This window comes from Mizuhopecten yessoensis, unplaced genomic scaffold (genome assembly GCF_002113885.1).
Source record: "Mizuhopecten yessoensis strain PY_sf001 unplaced genomic scaffold, ASM211388v2 scaffold2159, whole genome shotgun sequence".
NCBI lineage: Eukaryota > Metazoa > Mollusca > Bivalvia > Pectinida > Pectinidae > Mizuhopecten > Mizuhopecten yessoensis.
This window is the reverse complement of record NW_018404407.1, coordinates 50,628-72,130: the sequence shown is the minus strand read 5'-3', so window position 1 is coordinate 72,130 and position 21,503 is coordinate 50,628. Positions and strand designations below refer to the sequence as shown.

Genomic DNA, 21,503 nt, shown 5'->3' with positions numbered 1-21,503 from the left:
ATAGTAACACATGTGCGAACCTGTACCCTCTTTATATAGTAACACATGTGTGAGCCCGTCCCCTCTTCATATAGTAACGCACGTTTGAACCTGTACTCTCTATCTATAGTAACATACGTGCGAACCTGTCCCCTCTTTATATAGTTACACACGTTTGAACCTGTCCCCTCTTTATATAGTAACACACATTTGAACCTGTCCCCTCTTTATATAGTAACACACGTTTGAACCTGTCCCCTGTTTCTATAGTATCACACGTGTGAACCTGCCACCTCTGTCTATAGTATCACACGTTTGAACCTGCCACCTCTGTCTATAGTAACACACGTGTGAACCTGCCACCTCTGTCTATAGTAACACACGTGTGAACCTGTCCCCTCTTTATATAGTAACACACGTTTGAACCTGTCCCCTCTTTATATAGTAACACGTTTGAACCTGCCACCTCTGTCTATAGTAACACACGTGTGAACCTGCCATCTCTGTCTATAGTAACACACGTGAGAATGTGTCGCCTCTGTCTATAGTAACACACCTATGATCCTGTCCCCTTTATATAAAGTAACACGTGTGAACTTTCCCCTGTATTTATAGTAACACATATGTGATTCTGTCCCCTGTATCTATTGTAACCTATTTTCACACTTCCTATACACAAACCTTAGATAAACATTCAATACATTCCCCTTATAATGATCGTCAATGACGTTACACATATTTATTTATTTGTTTTCCACTAGACATGTCAGACTCATTACAGGTATTGAATTATCAGTCTGGATTCCACTCTATATTATAATACCCAACAATGCGGAAGTAGAATGTAAGAGAGCGACATACGCTATAGCGTCACTTTTCATCCCGACATATTTGGTTTTGCATGCCGCCAACACGAACTTATGCACGAGAAATACTCTGCCAAGATGAAGTCCGGTTTATGAAAGCCAGCTCGGCACAATATCACCTAGCGCTAACAATTACACGTCATCAACCAGCCGATAGTAATACTATTTGTCTGTTCTCTCCTCCCTCTATCTTCTTTGTTATATTCACGGTTCATCCATCACTCTCAAACCCCGACATTCACCACTGTACACTGAGTCCTGTTCCTGGTCGCCATATTTGGCGTAAGGTGTAAACACCAAGTACCAATGGGGAAGTGTCTTATTATTTTCTTCACAATCGCTAACACTTCCCGTTCTCTATAGCTAAGGACGCGCAAATAAATTATCCGTGATGTGTGGAGGGGGATGCGCGGGATCTGTGACATCACATTTGTGACGTATGAAGTATTGGGGGATACCCTCGCTAAGCCAATGTCTTACTAACTAATCATGCCTTCTTTGACTCGTAGGGATATCGGGTTACTCCCTGGCGGTGTCTTCTGCTACTGACTGAACCACGGCGCCCCCTAGCGGATGCGCGAGCAGTATAAAACATTACAAGGGCTAGTATTTAAAGCATTCGTTCGGGCGTTTTAGTCACTCTGCCGTTAGTGTACAAACTCACCACTCAGTGCCGAGCAGTGGATTAAAAGTAGTTTCACTTTCAGCTCCATTTCGTGATTTCCTGTAGATTTCATTTTTCTTTCTTTTGTGGTTTGCTGTATTCCTGAACTAACAAAATGGGTGATTTTGATTCGGATATTAACAAGGTTGTGCACGTGAAGCGAACCTACCAGGTATACCGAGGCACATCGCCCACCACACAGAACCGATTCGAGGTGAGTTTTTGGTGTGAAATCCCTTTCCCTCTTCAATGTTGATATCAAACTATAACATACGTGTTTTCCTCTGTTGCTTTCTGTGTGCGATGTTTGGATAAAACGCCTGTGCTATTTTTAGATCACAACTGATGAAAAACATCCAATTGATTCATAATTTTAATCTAATTTCAAATTAATAATTGTTCAATCTTATGAATTTTATACTCCCATACTATCTAATGTTGTAATAAGATGGAAAGTTTTTCTAAAATGTATACCCTAGCTTTAACTGTGGCTTAACTTCAAACTGTGGACAACGTTTGTGTTTGCCGGACTGGATTAACAAGTTGTCAAGCTATGTTGCCAAGTGGTGTGCTTGCATTTGCTATTGTGCTATCAATGTTGCTGTTCCGTGGCTGGAGCTATAGACTGGATTAAAGTGAATGTTGCTGCCTTTATTGTGAAAAGACCTGGCTAAGTTAAATAGTGCGGCTCCCTGGTCACCTGTTGGATTAACACTTTGAGGATAGATACGATTTGCCCTTTGTATTAAGTCTGCATTGTGGAGAAACTAACCGCCACTTTCAGTAGTGACTCGGAAGTAAATAAAAACAGGAAGTGATACTCACTTATTTAAAATACCTTTAATACATATAAATAATTCAAAATATGATAACTTATTTCAATATTGCGTTCGAGTTATGTACATGTCTATATAAGTTAGATATTAGTTATATAACTTAAATTTAGTACTGTCAGGAAGTACTGATAGCTAAGTACCGTATATCAGACATAGTAGAGGGTTGGTAGTGAAACCTGTTACATTTGGTATGGTATAACGTACAACCGTTATCTCAGAAACACGCGAGCCCCACAGCGGGATAACAGTTTTGGAAGCGATGTTTGTGAATACGATGCTGCAAGTCAATAATCTGATAAGGCTTGGGGTTTAATGGGTAAAGGGTATAGCAACGATCACTGGGCGTCTGTCGGTTATCTCTCACCAGTAGCGCACGTGAATTGGTACAGAAATTTCAGGAATGTTCATACTCATCCCTTCCCTGACGTAAATATATCGTCTGCATGTTACTTTTTCGACAAAAATAGTCAAAACATTTAGTAAGGATGTAGAAGTCTTTAAAATAGATTGACTTTATATATAATTGTATCAATCGAATAATAAAGCATTTGGAAATACATGAATGTCCCTTAAGGTCAAATCAGCGAAAGTATACAGAAACTGTCGAATCAACTTCGGGAAGTGTCGGGCGTTTCCGGCCACCGACGGAAGATGGCTACTTTCCTCTTTTGGGCATTGCACGATGGTTGAAGAGCCATAGAGATAGGGATTGCATTACACGAGCCAAAAATAACCGGCGTTTGTGTATACAGCTTGCCACGGACTGCCATTGAAATCTAGCCAAAATACTTCAGATTTTTATCATGAGTAGGCGAATTTCTCCAGGCAAATATTTCTTGGGTCTATAATAAAACACAAACTAAACTGCAGAAGATAACTTAGATTTTTTTCATTGAAGCCATGACTACATATTCTAGATAAGTATTAAAGCAATCATATTTTATAAATAGACCCAGAGGAAATAAAATTATAAACCTTTTACAGACTTTAAAAAGAAGTTCATCTTTTTTAATCACGATATGATCAATATTAAACCACACTGGTACATGCTGATGCAGTACTTCTCTGTCTATTTGTGCGGTTTTATGTTTTTTAATTATTATTCTTATTCGACGTAACATGCTTACATAATATAAACTTATAACGTCACATACTGTGTTCTAGCTATGATGATGTGGTTAATAAATATTAAATTGAAATCCTGGTTGTTGATAATGAAATACATATTTCGTTTCTTTTTTACAACTTGCTATAAAACAAAAATTGATATTTTATAACCCATTATTGGCCACGAGTATAAAACGCCTGTCTATTTTTCACCAATGATATGTAAATACAAATAAGTGGTTTATATGATGAGCAATTGCATGCATAATACATTCTGACGAACATCTTTCAACAATATGAAACTTCAGAGAGTTCAGAATTATGGTAAACATCTGGTTGAATTAGTTTTATATTGGTTAGATAAGCGTCCAGTGGCCCGTGGGAGAGATGTATCTCCTAACGTCTGTGTGTACGCGTGTAAAACCACCGTCACCTTCAGGATACCAGGAGTGCAGTAACATATTTACTTCAATTTAAATCGATTCGTTTGTTCGATAATAACCAGGATTTCAATGTAATAACACATACATACTACTTCATTGTTTGCATGTGTCATCTTCATGAGTCATTTCATCATTTAAGTAAGTACTATCTGTTCCAAATAAAAAAATAAATAAAAAAATCTGAGAATTACAGCACCCCGTTAACGAAGCCCCGCCCCTTCCTGTTTGCCAACCTCCCTCATTCAAATTCGGGTACCTTTTTATAACAGACTACAAACTTTGGTTTGTTAGAACACGGGGACTATTTCCAGACGAGCGAGTACGAGTCAGATACAATCAGGTGCCATTGCCTCGAGTTCGAGTCAACTCAGAACAAGTTCAAGCCAAGTGAAACGTACCATTATCAGCTCTTCATCAACTGCTGCACAGTCATCTTCTAATGTCAATGTAGAGAGGTCATCTCGCGTATTAAAACATGAACAAGACCTGTTTCATGCAGAGGAACAACGATTTCAGGTAGTGTATGTATATTCAGGTACATCAATGAGGTTGCGAGTGCACTTCCGCCCACTCCAAGCATGTCCTGACGTCACTTCCTGCAAGCTATTTCTTCTTTACGACAGTGAAAAATTACAAAAGAACATGGTCGCGTTTAAAATTAATTGAGAATTCCTGTTTCAATGACTAGAGATCTCCTAATTTGTATGAAATACTGCCAAATTTGAAGTGAAATGTTTATAATAATGACAAAAACAATCCGATTGATTCTCATCAAGGATTCGAATTAAAGAAACAACAGGTTACATCAGTGGGATTGAGGCGTTGTACAAATGGACAAAGGAAGAAGGAATTTATGGAGAAGATATACGACAGAATGGATGACCTGACTGAATCTTTCTTTGAGAGTGATTTCCCTTTGAAGAGTGACTTCCGTTGAGGAAAACCTCCAATCATATATACCTTGACACAGCTCTCGATACCTTCCAAGACTCCCCTTGTATTGGCAATGAAGTTTGGTGTTTTTTCACCCTATCGATGATTGAATTGTTTATAAACCGTACTTCCCGTTCTACTTTATAAGAAATGAACTCCAGATAACCATAAATCCATGTGTGCTATATTATCAAAAAAAACCCAACTACAACAAATACCCAGAAAGCGCTCCAGAATTCCCCTCCGTAGAATCGAAATGTTCCGAACTTTTATACATAAATTAAACTTCATTTTTCCTTTTAAAACCCGCATGCCGTTAACTTATTTCGCTTTGTAATGTGTTGTGCTCTTCTGTGAATGTCATAAGCTATTCAAAATAAATATGTGATCGCTTAATTTTTGACACTGATATTCTGAATATTCGAATTGCATATCTCTTTCAATAAAGATCATTGATCATTACCGACAAAGATGATTATAAACGAAATTGTTAAAATCTACGCGCTATATTATGAACAAAAAAAATGTTGTGATAGTATGTTCTTAAACGTTTCCCTGGTCTTAATATAATTCTATGTTTATTCATTTATCTTTTGGGTATTTTGTGGTAAAATTTCGATGACTTTTATCATGAATGTATATTGCACTGTATACAACTTCATTTCAGAGTCGGATCAGGGAGCTGGAGGATGCCGTGGATAGCGAGAGGGACATGCGTATCAGAGTAAGTATGACGTCATTTTGGTTACTTATGAAACCTTGTCGCTGTTTTGTTGAATAAGTGAAGGTCATCCTAACGCTTGTCAGAAACAAGACATTTCAAACGTTTCAATAACCGAGACTTTACACGAGTATTATAACGGACACCCATACAATAATTAAGTGTAAACAGGACGCCCCGTCAATAGGCGCCGTCAATAGGCCCCGTCAATAGGCGCCGTCAATAATCAAACTAGTCTTACCTAAATTGATCTGTCAAAAGAAGATTGCGCGGTTTTGTTTTTTTGGTTTTTGTTTGTTTTTTTAAATCAAACTGAAGGTAGTAAAACAGACAACCTGAACTATTTTATGATCAGTTATTCTTTATCTAGCCGGGAAAGCATTGACTTATTTAACACCCCAGTACGAGTCCTCAAAGTATTCTACACCCTCTTAAAACACGCGGAGAGACACTATCAGATAAGGCTTCTTTTGAAGTTTAATACTGATTAAAAAGCAGATGTCCCATTAAAATTCGTTCACAATCATACCATCGTGAAACAATTGGGCGATGTAATATAATGGGTAACATGTTAAAATCTCCTAAAGTAAGGCAAGGGTCATTGTTGTGTAAAGTACGTTTTATTGGTAATAACAAAACGGTGGAACGAATGTAAAACACGTGTTTAAAATTGAATTGACACCGTCAAATATGTATTTTATTGGTGAAATGACGGCAATATGGAAAAAGTCAGTTATGTTTTATTACTACTTTTTGTGCGGGACGGATGAGGAAACGATCAACACGTATGATAATTTATATGCAGTACGTGTTTGAGGAGGTAATGCTTTTACCTAGCGAGCTGCTGAGACAGCGATTTGCTGTGCGCGTGTATTACACTACGAACGGCACACTTGCCCCTAAATATGTACCGTCTGTTGTGTACGGCACGGTCAGTGTAACCCAATACTGTAGCGAAGAGCTTCCCTTCCACTGTCTGTCTTAGCCACGTAGATATCTATCTATTACCCGGGCTGAGAATTTCTCTTTCATGTAAACAGCAGTTGTAGGCTGGCTTCGGGCCTCATTGTCAGATCCCGTAATGATCTCACGTCATGATAAGAATGGTTCCCCACTGCCTCTCAGCCAAACAAGATGGCGTCAGATTTACAGGTGTAAAGGGGGATCGGGAATTATCATCTGGTGTCTGACAGCTAGCCCCAGGGGGTCGGGGCGTGAGGAGGATTACGCGAGCTACATCCCTGAGGATAGTCTGATTGGAGTTTGCTAACAGACCTATGTGTATTTAGAGGCAATACTTAGAACATATATAACAAAATTAATCGTCTTAGGTCGAACATATGGTAACCAAGTTATTCGTATATCATTATGAAAAGTTGCAAAATACACGTCCTTGAATGACCTTATCTGTAAATAGGACGTTAACCCCACCCCAAACAAACAAACAAAAACTTTCAAAAATAAAAAATTAATGATCAAATTGGATGCACCTCTTATAGCCATGTGCTTATCTTATTTTGTATGAATTGAGAAGACTAATTTGAACCCGATACATCTTTCCCCCGTAAATATTTGTTTTAACTTTCATTTTGAATCTTTAGCTGGTACTTGATATGTATCAATTACGTTATTCTTTAGCTTACAATAAGCAGTCATGTATAACAAACATTTTTAAGTATCAAAATCCATATATTTCTTCACAACATTATATCACATTATGCAAAATACAAGAGCATGTTCTTGTTAAAAACATCTCTCGAAGGCCAGTGACGAATCTTAAGGAATCAGCAATGAATTCAGATTTAATCAAAATTTTCGTTAATGTCGTCAAAACAAGTCCCCAGACTACCTCTCCCAAACAAGTCCCTAAAAACAAGTCCCCAAACTACCTCTCCCAAACAAGTCCCCAGAACAAACCCCAGCCTACCTCTTCCAAACAAGTCCACAGAACAAACCCCAGGCTACCTCTCCCAAAACAAGTCCCCAGATCAAACCACAGACTACCTCTTCCAAACAAGTCCACAGAACAAACCCCAGGCTTAACCTCTCCCAAAACAAGTCCCCAGATCAAACCACAGACTACCTCTCCCAAACAAGTCCCAAGAACAAACCCCAGACTACCTCTCCCAAACAAGTCCCCAGACTTCCTCTCCCAAACAAGTCCCCAGACTACATCTCCCAAAACAAGTCCTCAGATTACCTCTTCCAAAACAACTCCCCAGACTACATCTCCCAAAACAAGTCCCCAGATTACCTCTCCCAAAACAAGACAGACTATTGTCCATTGCTATACCACCTCTCAAGGATTATTTTATTTTCCTTTGACAGTTCGAGAAACAATGTGCTGAACTGACCTTCCAACTGGATCAGTCCAACGATAGGTATGAGGAGGCTTATGGTCTACAGTCCACACAGGTATGACAAATTCATTTACATCGAATAAACACGGTATATCATATCATTATGAAATTAAGACAGAATAAAAAATGTATACATAATTGCGTCAAATTCCAAATGATATGAATATAACATCAAATTAAATAAAAAAAAATAACTTTGAAAAGTATTTGTAAGTGTACTGAACGAACATTACACACGATACAACCATACTGCAGCGAACAGATAAAATATAATGTTTTGTTTCATCAGACTGATATTGCCAGGAAACGTGAAGCGGAAGTCATCAAGCTTCGCAAAGACTTTGAACTGGCGAATGCTCAGTACGAGGCTCAGGAAAGCAGCCAGAGGAAACGTCATCAAGAAGCTCTCAACGACCTCGCGGACCAACTCGAACACATGTCCAAGTCCAAATCTAGGGTCGAGAAAGAGAAATTAACACTTGTCGTTGAAATCGATGGTCTTCAGATGGCAAACGATTCTCTGGCCAAGGCTAAGGTAGGTACCCATATATAAATTGGTCAAGGCTAGGGTAGGTACCCGTATACAAACTGGCCAAGGCTAAGGTAGGTACATGTACCCGTATACAAACTGGCCAAGGCTAAGGTAGGTACCCGTTTGCAAAACACAATGTCGTAAGTCCAGTAAAAACTTCTCTTCTCCTTTGACGTCAAGAAATTGTTTTCCCAAAATTAAAATTGCTCAAATTGTTTTCACACTGCCCCTATCAAGTATACAAACATTAGTAATTATCATATAAAAAATGTTACAAGCCAGTAACGACATTGAAACAGATATATTTCCTCTATTTTGTGGAATGTTTCTAATGAATTATCAACCATATCTTAAAAATTAAATGATAAAAACATTGCTCAGATCATATTTTTGGCTTGTTCACACCAGAAGCTCAGTGCATTGCTCGTTAGAGCAAGAAACTTGATTTCAGAGCATAAGAAAAAGAAATAAATTTAACCTTATTGACATGCTTTCGAGTATCTTTTAAGGTGTATTGAACTATCTTAGTTTTATTGGTTATGTCAAAAGAAATGGTAAACACAACCCATCTCTTTCCCCACGGAACACATTACCTTAAAATATTATCATTTAATCAGCTAATTTGCATAAATAACGTAACTGTTCCTACAGTGGTCGGTCCTTTTTAGTTTGTAAAATGATCCTAATACATTGCTTTCTTTGGTTATAGTCATCACTTGATATGAGGGTCGAGGGTTTGGAGAGTTCCAACATCCGTTTGAAGGCTCAGGTAGATGACATGACCCGTCAGCTCAACGATCTCAACGGCCTCAAAGCTCGCCTCACCCAAGAGAATTTCGACCTTCAACACCAGGTACAGGAGCTGGACGCCGCCAACGCCGGACTCGCCAAGGCCAAATCTCAACTTCAAGTCCATCTTGATGATTTGAAGAGGAACTTGGATGACGAGTCTAGGGTGAGTTAAGTAGAAACGTCCATTAAATATACAAAAAAGCACATTCTCCTCAACAACAATAAAAAAACGCATTAAGTTACACCACTCCCCTAATATATATAATTTAAAAATCTTCTTTCAATTTCAACGAATAATATTATTTCAAACAATTAAAAATCACAATAGCCACAAAAAGTAGTACATGAATCAATAATGGTCTTTCCTTACCTTTTTACAGCAAAGACAGAACTTCCAAGTTCAACTCAGTGCACTGCAGAGTGACTATGACAACCTGAACGCCCGCTATGAAGAAGAATCCGAAGCCGCCTCCATTCTCCGTAATTCCCTCAGCAAGGCCAACAGCGACCTTGTGGCCCTCAAGTCCAAATACGACAAAGAAATCACCGTCGTCCGCGAGGAACTTGAGTCTGTCAGGTGAGAAATAATTTGGTTTAAATGCTTCGTTGTTTAGTCCGTTAAGTGAGAACTATTTTCAGACTCTCATACTGTGATCTCAATCAAAACCAAAACAATAATAGAGCACGCTTGTTATCTAAAAGCTTCAGAGACCTTTAGCCAGGGCATTTTATGACAAATGATGGTAACCGCCTTTTATGCAAGTTAGCTTGAATGATTAACTAGAAGACTCGTCAAATGTTTATAAAAATTGAAAATACATTTTGACAAATCTTGAACGCAGTTTTCTATCTACACAATCAAAGTTATCGACCCGTAAGTGTGTCTGAGGTATCGCTCCAAGTCAAACAAGAAAATAAATAGACCCTGGGAAACAAACGTCTACCGGTATTAATAAGTCATTCAAGAAATAAAACAAATATTCAATAAAATCTCAATGTTGTCGATAATATGCATTAACTAGCAACAAAATCTGCTATCTACACGTGTTTGGCAGTCAGTCAATTGAACTTTACAAGGAATGTTTCCACGAATCATCCAACGAGGAGCCCGTCCTCACTTGCGGTCACCCCGCTAATGCTTCGGTACTGGGAGTAGATTTTGATCTTTACCTGAAAAAAATGTTTGATTTCTAATAAAAACATTAGAACATGTTTATATTTTCACGTCTGTAATGTTCGAAGGGGAGACGGTATTACATTATCTGACCTTAACCTTTCAGGAGGAAGTTTATCGTCCGGGTACAGGAGTTGGAGGATGCGTGCGACACACTCAGGGCCCGCAACTCCAACCTCGAGAAGGCCAAGGCTAAACTCACAAACGAAGTTAGAGAACTCAGCATCGAAATCGAAAACGTAAGTAAATATGAAACAAAAAACAAAACAAAAATACGAGAAAGTGATTTTGTTAAAAATGTCATCTTCACAGGTTCAGAAGATTGTTTGGGTTAAATTACCAGAACTTGTGTAAAGCGATTTTGGGCCATTTTAATTTCAGATTTCTCTTACCCTTTTAAAAACAAAAATCCGTACAATCCACAGACATAATTTATAGATGTTATGACAAGCTTCTGATCACCGTGCGAATAACGAGTGAGCTCGTACAACGTAACTTTACAGGAAACAGATCAGTTATAATAAGTACTAGTACCAGCCTTTCGCCCATTTTCTATGACTTTAAAGTAATACCTGAAACCTATCAATCTGGTAACCATAAAAAACGCTTTGTATAACGTTGTATTTTTCTACATTATTGCATTTTGTCCCAAAATAAATTATAATATAGCATGCCTCTTTCTTCTTACAGCTCACCATCATCGTACAGGATCTCACCAAGAGGAACAGACAGTTGGAGAACGACAACGCCGCTCTCCAAAAGAAGGTCGACGACCTTTCTGCCGAGAACGCTGCTCTTCGCTCAGAGAAGGCTGCGCTCGAGGGCGAGTGCCAGCGACTCAGGGTCAAGGTCGTCGAGCTCCAGGAAAAGAACGACAACCTCGGACGCGAAAACAAGAAATTGGAGGGTATGTTATTGTATCTTCACCTCGATTAGAATCTGAGGAAACAAAACTTAAGTTCAATTTTGAAAAAGCAATTTATTCGTTTTACATTCATTAGAAGGCGCGGTCGTCTAGTGGTAGGACGCCGGGCTCGTGACCGAAAGGTAGCGGGTTAGAGATACTTCATTCCGCTTGTTCCAGTCTACTCAGCTGTAAATGAGTACCCGGTTGGGCAGTGCTAGAATTGTAGAATGCTAGCTGTAAGCGCCGAAATGGCAGCACAGGCTGCATGTTCCCCAGGGAGTTGAGAACGATATTGGCTGGTTGCAAAGGCCAGGAAAAACCACGGATAATAATCTGTGAACCGCTTTGAGACAACCTACTAGGTTGTGATATAGCGGCTTGATAAGAACCTCGAATTATTATTATTATTATTAAAGATGATTTATACCATCGCTATGACTGATATATGCTTTTAACCTTTTATGAAAAGTAGGCGTATGGCTTAAATGAGTAATGTATCGCAACATGTTGAGGAGGTTAGATAACAGCCTCACACCTGGACGTTTGGAAGTCGGATCTTTGCTGCATAATCGTATGCTATGGATCCCCCTACATAATCAAGGGTTTTGCTTCTGTGTCGTTATGCTAGTGACGCTCATGCAGAGACTAATATTGATCGGCTCCCTTCGTTAAAACTCCTTAGGGATTCATCTGATCTTCCCTTTTTTATCTAAACTTACCTCTTTGGTGCCTCCCAACCCAGGACACCCGTTGTAAGCCTGTTGTCAGAATATCGTTACCGATCGACTGCCAAGTTACAGTGTTAAGGTTGTAATACTTCGGTGTGTTGTCATTTCTGAATGACAGACCCTTAGTTAGCATCTTTGTTTTTATATGAGCTTTTATATATATGTATATGATAAGAAGGCAGAAAACCCAAATAGAAATACGAACTAACAATTTCTATGTGAAATATGCATTAAATTAATAAGTAGTTAATTTCTCGTTCAGATGCTCTCAGGGAGACAAAGCAAGCCCTCAAGGAAGCCAACAAAGCCAACGAGGAACTCAGGTCCGCCAACGCCGCCCTCCTCGCCGAGAGGGATAGCTTGGCTGCCGCCCTGCGTGACACCGAGGACGCCCTGCGTGATGCCGAGAACAAACTCGCCGCCGCCCAAGCCGCCCTTGCTCAGCTCCGCGCTGAAATGGAACAGAGGCTCCGTGAGAAGGACGAGGAAATCGACAGCATCAGGTCAGTACAATTTACCTTGCTCTATGCGTTTAGAAAGTAAACCTTTCGCATACAGAAAAATGATCGCAGAATAAAAATACAGGGATATATGTAAATGACAGCGGCTTTTGTAATATTTCGTTGAGACTAGCGCCCTCCCCCACCCATAACCCCTTATTTAAATATCATAACTCGTTTAGAAATAATCCCCCTCCCTTATTAAACAGTGGACTGTCTGAGTTGGTCGACAAAATTCATGAAGCTTAAAAATCCTAACTATTATTTAGACCATCATAATATCAAGAATCAAACGAGAACGAAAATAAAACATTATACCACCAGTAATCAGTGAAATAGTCTGGTATATGTTTACCACCGAGCCATCAGTCCACATCGCTGTTCTACAGATACTGCCACCCCCTGTACATAGTCCAGAGGGAATATAAATTCTTCATTTAGAAATGTTCAACATTGACACTCTGTAGTAACTTCATGTTTTACTATCTTATGGGGCTGAATCTCCGCGGCTGATCTGACTGTGGTATCGCTGGTATCACCTTATAGCTGACTTATCTTGACGTTAGTCACTGCCTTTCCTGTACAACCAGACCTCTTGTAGAATATAGGTAGAGTTCGGGTAATATTCATAGACATAAGTTCTCAAAATGGCTGGGCGAGAGGATGAACTTCACACTTTCGGTCATTATTTTCGTTCCTTGAACATGTAAGTTACTCTTCCATTATTCGATTACATGGAGTGTGTGATGCGTCATCAAGTTTTGTGATTGTGTCTGACATCGTCATATTATGTGATAGTGGACGGTGTGAAACAGTATTACCGAAGTGTGCTTTTGATGTAATCCCATACAGACGATGCGTGTATCAATATCGTTAGAAAGGAGAAAGGACTCATTGACCATGTATATTCTTGAGGAGTAGACTTTTCACATTGGGACATACAGAAATAATTTGTGACATAAACAAGCATGGCGTAGTGGCTACAGTGTCAGGCATGGCAGCCATAGTATGCACTGAAATTCATAGCAAGATATAATGTTCAAAACATAAGCTTTAGAACTAACAATGATTTTCGGTTTTTGCAATTTGTGTGACTGTATTTAAAATATAATTACAAAATTGTTCTTGGAACTGTTGTTCTTCGTAAAAACATGAAACAAGTTAAACAATACGTTTGTGAGCTTCACGCGATATCGAACTACTTGCCTCTAATTCGACTGAACGAGGTTTTTTCTATTGGTTAAGAAATCTGAATTTACTTAAATTAAATACCATTATCAAATGTTACCGTTATTTTGTATCCAGAAAACGTGATTTTTCTTCCAAATTGTATATCTAATTTTTTAACGTCCCTGCAAGACATATGAGTCATATGAACACAATTCATGGTGTAACAAAATATCATATTATGACGCGACAACAACATAAGTCAATTGAGTAGACCTTACCAATCTGGAGTGTAGTGATGACGTAAACTCACGGTCCTCACGTGTTTGTATTACAGAAAGAGCAGCGCCAGGGCTATCGAGGAGTTACAGAGGACCCTTGTGGAGGTGGAGGTCCGCTACAAGTCCGAGATCAGCCGCATCAAGAAGAAGTACGAGACTGACATCAGAGAACTGGAAGCTGCTCTTGACAATGCTAACAGGGCCAACTCCGAATATGTGAAACAGATCAGATCTCTCCACATCCGCGTCAAGGTAAGTCACCCAAATCAGCCCTACAGCTGGTGTAACAGATCGGATCTCTCAGTCGGCGTCTGTTCAATCATAAAGTTTTCAGTACTTTATATATATATATATATATATATTAATGATAATCAGATAATGTCATTTTCAAACAAAATGGTCAGAAAATAAATACACAATAGTTACAATTGAACATTGTCACTAGTGACTGATTCACTAAAAGTCCACATGCTTTATTAGTTTAATTCTTGTCTGCTATTGGGATGAAAAATTGGGGAGTAGCAGTTTAGTAGGGTAAGCCATCACTTGTTCATTATGAGGGTAAGGGTTAACAGGAATACACCGTCCAAATAGAATCCCGTGTACATAAACATCTCATTCACTGTATTTCGCGGCTAATCCGTTCAAATGATCTGTGAATCTGAGAAAATGATATAACGATTCTAACTGTAATTTATTTAGCCTATTCTAATAATAGAAACTCTGGAAATGGCCCGGTGAACTAAGGTGTGCACATACTTATGAACATGATCTACACTGCTTTAGTAGGCCCTTATCTGATATCTGATAATATATATCACATGGTAGTGTGTTCTCTGGGCAGAAAAAATGAGCTCTCCGACTTGTGAGCTTAGCATGACGCCGCAGTAAAACAAGTGCTGTTCTCCCTGAAAACTGCGTTTAAAAGATTTATAACGTTACTGCCCTATCTATGGTGAAACTTTGAAAATAAAGCAGTGAATAATTATATTAAAAGTTCTATAAAATGTATCGTTTTAGCTATAGGGTTAAGGTGAGGTGAGCTATAACGCACAGGGCTGTGTAACATATGTAGCACGTACAGCAATCTTATATAGATCTAATTATTAAAACTTTTTAACGGTACAGAATATTAATAAATCACGGGTTTTAGCGATATTTGTCTTGTTCATTGTTTTTCGTGAAGCAAATGGATCACACTTAAGAAATCTTGTAAATATTTATACAGATTAAAACAAAAGGCATGCACTATGTATAAATGTTAACATTAGCGGATTAAGTTTGTCGCGAAGTTATTTACAGTAACATGTGATCGTTCTGTTATTGTAGGAGCTCGAGGCCATTAACGAGGAAACTTCCCGCAGACTTGATGATGCCCTCGCCCAACTGTCCGTCTCCGAGAGGAAACGTGTCGCCCTCCAAACCGAAGTTGAAGACCTCAGGGCCGCCATGGAGAACGTGAGTAAATTCTATGGTTCTAATGTACAAATAATAAAGAAGTTTTAGTTATACTGTAAAATCGTTAAATTAGGGATCGTTTTTGTTCTCTACGAATTCATATATTATATTAAATATGATGAGCAGTAGAATGGTTTCAAACTAATGATGTTTAGCAGTCGTGTGAAATATCTTATTCATGTTGAAAATTGAAAAATAAAAACAAACAAACAAAATTTAAGCACAACAAAATTAAAAGAACATTTTGTACTCTTGTTGATTTCAATATATGATATTGAAGTGCATACATATCTCTGCCTATATATAACTTGATAATCTCGAACAAGTCATGATTGGATGACGTTTTTGACATCAACCTTGAAACTTACGGCACAAAAATATCTTGTCAGAAAAACAATATAGAATGAATTAAGCTATGTTTCTTAATGATTCAAAAACTACAATTTTATGATATTAAAAAAAAAGCATCATGTTCTGTGTATTATGATTCAAACAGTCCGAGAGGGCACGCAAGAACGCCGAAACTGAGCTCAACGAGGTATCCATCCGCCTGTCAGAAATTCAAATCCAGGTCAATGTCCTTGTCAACGACAAGCGACGCATGGAAGCCGACATCTCTGCCATGCAGACTGACCTTGACGAGGCCCTCAACGGCCAGAGAGCCGCAGAGGAGCGTGCCGAGCGTCTCTACAACGAGAACAGGCGTCTTTGTGATGAGCTCCGCCAAGAACAGGAGAACTACAAGAACGCCGAGAGCCTCAGGAAGCAGCTTGAGATTGAAATCCGCGAGATTACCCTCAGGCTAGAGGAGGCGGAGGCCTTCGCCCTTCGGGAAGGAAAGAGACAGATCGCCAAATTACAGGCTAGAGTACGTGTTGGCTTTACGTCGTGTTTGTATGAAAGAAGTATTAATATTCCGTAATATCTCTTTGAGAGTATATGTATGTAACATTATTGGGCTAGGCAGTTGCTATCCTAAATACATGGTATATTTATAAATGGTAGTTTCGACTTACGCTTGTATATTGAATCTTTTATTGAATTAATTACTGCTATTTCTTCTCGAAGAGATATTTTAACTAAATATATTTCTGTTTTCTATACTCTCGTAAAGATAAAGACCTTTTTCTTATGTTGAAATTGAATTGGAATTTACTACTTTTACCCAAGAAAGACCACGTAACTATCACATTATTAAATTTACCAAACCTATTGTTTGTGTACCGTATAGATCCGAGATTTGGAGGCTGAAATGGAAGCTGAGCAGAGGCGAAGCAGGGAGGCCATCGGAAACATGCGTAAATACGAACGTCAATACAAAGAACTATTTAGCGTGGCTGAAGATGATCACCGCATGGTCGCCGAACTGACCAGTATTAACGATCAGCTAAGCATGAAAATCAAAATCTACAAGAGACAGATCGAGGAGGCGGTACGTCCTCACTTTTCAATTATTTTAAGACGTCATTTCTAAAAAAAAAAAAACAAACAAAAAAAACACACACACACACACAACAGAATAAATCACTACAATTGGATTGTATAATCCGGACATAAAAGCTCTTGAACAAATGTGTCAAATACATTATAAATCTTGACGTCAGTGTTATACGTATATCATTATCAAAGTTAAGGCTTTAATTAACGATTTAAATGTTTCACTAGTTGGTCTTTATCATCATCTATTCCATTAGTAGTCTAATCCTTTTTATTCTTATATTTTTATATTTAAAAAAGGGGAAAAAAAACATTTCTTATGATATGACAAATATTATTTTAAATAAAAAATAACCGTTTCTTTCATTCGTTTTTAATGTCATTACAAAAATTATTGCTGCTGAAAATGTGATAATGGACTAGAATCCTATAACTGTTTACAGGAAGACGTAACCAGTATTACAATGAGCAAGTACCGCAAGGCACAACAGATGATCGAGGAGGCTGAGGGTAGAGCAGACATCGCCGAGAAGAACCTTACACACACCCGCAGAACGCGATCAATGTCCGTCCAACGGGATGTCAAGGTCGTCCGGATGTAAACACAACACATGTGAGTACTTCCGGTCGGGAAAACTCGGATCGTTTACTTTTTGTTTTTAGGTTAATTGAAATTTTGAGCATAGAATACGTTAAGTAAGCATTAAATTTAGATCCTGATTTTTTTCAACACGATTCGAAAAAATGTCTCCGTGATATCAAAATATAAATCTGGTATAATGAACTAAGTTTAGTGTTATAAGCAAATAATCTGTATATGATAAAAAAATTAAAGGATGGAAAAATATGCATATGCTTGCAAGTAACAAAGTGAAGTTTTCTTTCTATCGTGCAGGTATCACAGTAAACGATAAAAACTGCCAGGTTATATTTTATTGATTAAGTTCGTGCCTTCGTTAAATGTACATCAGATTGAATATACAACAGTATAGTCTAATTACTGGTTTGTTTTGGTGTTATATTAACCTAGTTTTCCTTTTACAGTTATGGTGCCTATCATTTTACATACAAAAAGCCAGTGCCACATTGACATCAAAGAGACGCTATTTATTTAAATATGGGGATTTCACTGACTGAATTCCGAAATGTCCCTAAACTTGTACAGAGACGTTTATTTTTTGGTTATTAATCTTATTCATTGTGCAGATGTGATTAAAAAGCATATATGTGTGTGTTGCTAATGATGGAATTGTACAGGAATACTTAGGGAGACCGGCTATTGCTCGGCACGGGGAAAGCGGAAGTCTCTTTAGATATATACGTAATCCTGGAAGGAATGACGTCATATTACGCAAATTCTACATTTTCCGTTTTATTCGGTAGGAGGCACTTGGATGTATGGCGTCGTCACAGAAATACTCTCGTAACAAAACGTTTCGTGTAAATATTTACACATTAAGGGCACTGGAAAGCATGACGTCATTTTATTCGACCTAAACGCTCAAACTCTTTATCAATGTGCTGTTAGAGATCATCGCCAATGTTTATGTACTTATCATGTCAATGTGTAGAGGAAGTGACGAAATCGATGACAAGCGATGACAGGAAACGTTCACAAGAGAGACGAACAGGAAGTTTACTGTTGCTATAGTAACTGGTACTTTTTTGGCGGAGAGAGAAAAAACCCAACAAAAACGAACTATTCTGTTTCTTGAGCTTAGCTTTGTCAAACGTTTCAAACAATGTGCAATATAGTCATTTTATAAATGTGATATTTAAGAGAAACGAAAATTATGTTAAATAATGTTTTGGTACTTTTTATGTTGATAATTTATACAGAGTTGTCGATATATTTAAATAATGTATAGCAATGAATAATTAAGTCGAACGAAGGACTGTTTGTATGGAGGACACGTGTCTCTACAGACAGATACTGTCGATACCTGCAGGCACGGTGCGCTCTGTATACATTGTAGTGTTCACCATGCTAGTACTTTTACAGAGAACGACGACAGTATGTTATACGTTTCCCTCTGCTAAAATAAATTCCATTATTTGTTGCTTATACATACCGAGTCAGCTTATCTTTTATCGTCACTACCTTTGTTGTTTATCTATTTAGATACAAACAATCAAAACCTGGAAAATCATTTCATCTACAGCTTACTGCCATTCTTCCGAAAGTCAAAACATATTATCAATGTAAAAACAAAATGCTTCTAATACGTCCTGAAGTCAGTCAGTCAATAAGATTTGGAAAAAGTTTTGATGTTCGGCAGAATGGCGATAAGCCTACTACAATGTATGAGTTCCATTGACAACACCGGCTGTTCCTGATAACAAGGATTGAAAAAGAATACGATGGCTACCAACGACAGTTTGTATAAGGAAGTCACGGGACAACGAGATACTTCGGTTATGTTTCGTCATTTGGTGAACAAGCATTTCATTTTATCATAAGACTGATTGTGGATGATTTATAACAGGATGTTCGCAAAACACACGTTAATATGACAAAATAATCAATGCGAACCCATTTAAAAGTTAAATTTAAAACAAAAAAGTAACTAAGTGTGGAAGTGACTTGTACTCAATGACATCGTATGGATGTGGGAGGATTTCACATAGTTTAGTTCTAATTTTACAGTAAAATAGAAAAGTGATAAATAAACGCAAACATTATAGAGGAAAATAAACATGGCATGTCACGTGTGAGCTTATGATCATTATTACACACACATACTCGGTCTTAATGACAATATGGTGTAATCACCAGCAATAACTCCAAAGCACACATGATGTTATGTATACAGTACCTTATATCAATATAAAAAGAAGGATATTAGCTCGATTCCAACATCAAATATCATTTAAATATCCGGACAGTAGAGTACAAGACAACCAAATCCTAAAACAGACATCCGTCTGTCTGTTACAATTTCAAAAATTGTTTTAATATTTAGACACATGCTAAGCTTAACGAAATGGAATTTTGAAAAAGAAATTAAATAAAAATCCAAAACATTTAAAACGACACGAAACAAATCCACATGTAAACAAAAAATGTCAAACAGTTTATGTATCAGAGTTACCTCCCATTGTCAACCTGCAGATTGATCTTAACAAGATATTCATAAGGCGGTGTCAGACTATACTTCCACTCTTCCATTACATCAGATGGGAGATACACACTAAACCTATATCTTACCTTTTTCTATCTAAATACGTTTTGGATAATGGATTCATAATCGTATGGTAACGTAATTCGGAGTCTGACCGTCAAGGAATGGTCTTCTCAAGATGGCGGCCAATGGTGACAACAAAATATAGACGCCGACTTCAAACCTGAAAATCTGGTGTTTTGAACCATGATCTGACAATGACAGGAAACTGTATAAACTGTATGAGTTATCAAATTGGTACCACTGCAGGTAAATTCAGATAATAATGGTCAGGTTAATCAGTGGTCAGAGAAAATTTTAAAATATAAATACAACCAAGTCAAGAATTACAGTTGGGTGAGACAGATCAGGTTGATGTGTTTTGATGATTCGTTTTACTTTTAACGTTCTTGTATTTTAAACGCGGTCAAACTCCACGCTTACGCCAAAAGTATTTCGGGCAACCACAGACGAGAAGCGAAGGATGTATGTAAGGTTTACATATTTCTCAGTTTATGCAGTTTTCTGTCATTGTCAGATCATGTTTAAACAACAGATTTTCCGGTTTGAAGTCAACATCTTCTTTTTGTTGTCACCATCGGCCGCCATATTGAGAAGGCCATTGACGGTTACACAAGAGTGTTACTATGAACTTTAAATACCAACATCAAGGACATGCGTACTCTAAAACATAATACAAATGTAGCAAAGATCCATTGATTTATTTGTCAATGAATTCAAAGTCTTATACTTCAATCCACGTTTAGCTCATTTATAAAAAGAACGTTCGTGTAATTGTGTAGTTTCCCTGAGTTGAGCAATCTCAGCTACGCATGGGAAAAGATTGTTCGCCAACGGATATACATGAAGAGGTTTACGAAAATCGCATTGGGTAAAATATAATGACACATTGTCGCGCTGTCTTTCATAATAGCCCTGCTACCTGCGCCAATTGTAAGTATAAGTGTAATAGATGATCAATAATTTTCTGTTAACAAACATCTCGTTTGTTATTACTCATTGAAATACTCTTTCTCAAAGACCGCCGGGAACTGTAAGTCGCGGAACACTTCTGTTTTTAAATGTAACCATGAATATCTAGAAATAGTGATCGATAAATAACATAGGACAACAATGAAAACTCCCGAGGAGTTCGGACGAATCAGAGGAACTCGTTCTCGGGACTTCAATGACTACTCTACACACTTTGACAGAGAACAAAAATAAGAAACATATTTTGATGAAAAGTGCCGTGTATGACTGCAGGGAGAATGTGATTTAAGATAATGTCAGCTGATGCCCATATGTTTCTCAGTCATAACATTGACATTGACAGTTTTAAACACACAACAGGTTAGTTTTAACTTTAATTGGATACCTATATATACTGTCCCTAGACCGAATATACTGCTTTACAGCATTTAGAGGCCAAGTGTTCCAGTTCTACATCTTACTTT

The 21,503-nt window shown here is 37.9% G+C and overlaps 1 protein-coding gene across 2 annotated transcripts; it reads left to right on the top strand.

Moving 5' to 3' along the window:
* The first annotated feature begins 1,436 nt into the window (after nt 1-1,436).
* Nucleotides 1,437-18,952, top strand: LOC110445272 (paramyosin-like). Of its 2 annotated transcripts, XM_021489792.1 has the most exons (16): nt 1,437-1,723; nt 4,187-4,411; nt 5,496-5,552; nt 7,878-7,964; nt 8,199-8,444; nt 9,151-9,396; nt 9,614-9,810; nt 10,514-10,646; nt 11,098-11,314; nt 12,305-12,545; nt 14,047-14,242; nt 15,320-15,448; nt 15,945-16,316; nt 16,680-16,880; nt 17,329-17,498; nt 17,930-18,952. In XM_021489792.1, exons 1-15 carry the CDS (start codon nt 1,625-1,627, stop codon nt 17,485-17,487), a joined length of 2,805 nt encoding a protein of 934 aa, XP_021345467.1. In that variant the 5' UTR covers nt 1,437-1,624; the 3' UTR covers nt 17,488-17,498; nt 17,930-18,952. The 2 variants fall into 2 exon arrangements, with proteins under 2 accessions (XP_021345467.1, XP_021345469.1); XM_021489794.1 differs by lacking the exon at nt 4,187-4,411 and having other exon boundaries at nt 1,439-1,723.
* Nucleotides 18,953-21,503: the final 2,551 nt, after the last annotated feature.

Coding starts and splice junctions, on each gene's coding strand:
- LOC110445272 (XM_021489792.1), top strand. CDS start 1,625: ATGGGTGATTTTGATTCGGATATTAACAAGGTTGTGCACGTGAAGCGA. Junction 15,449..15,944: donor TCAGGGCCGCCATGGAGAAC/GTGAGTAAATTC, acceptor TGATTCAAACAG/TCCGAGAGGGCACGCAAGAA. Junction 16,881..17,328: donor AGAGACAGATCGAGGAGGCG/GTACGTCCTCAC, acceptor AACTGTTTACAG/GAAGACGTAACCAGTATTAC.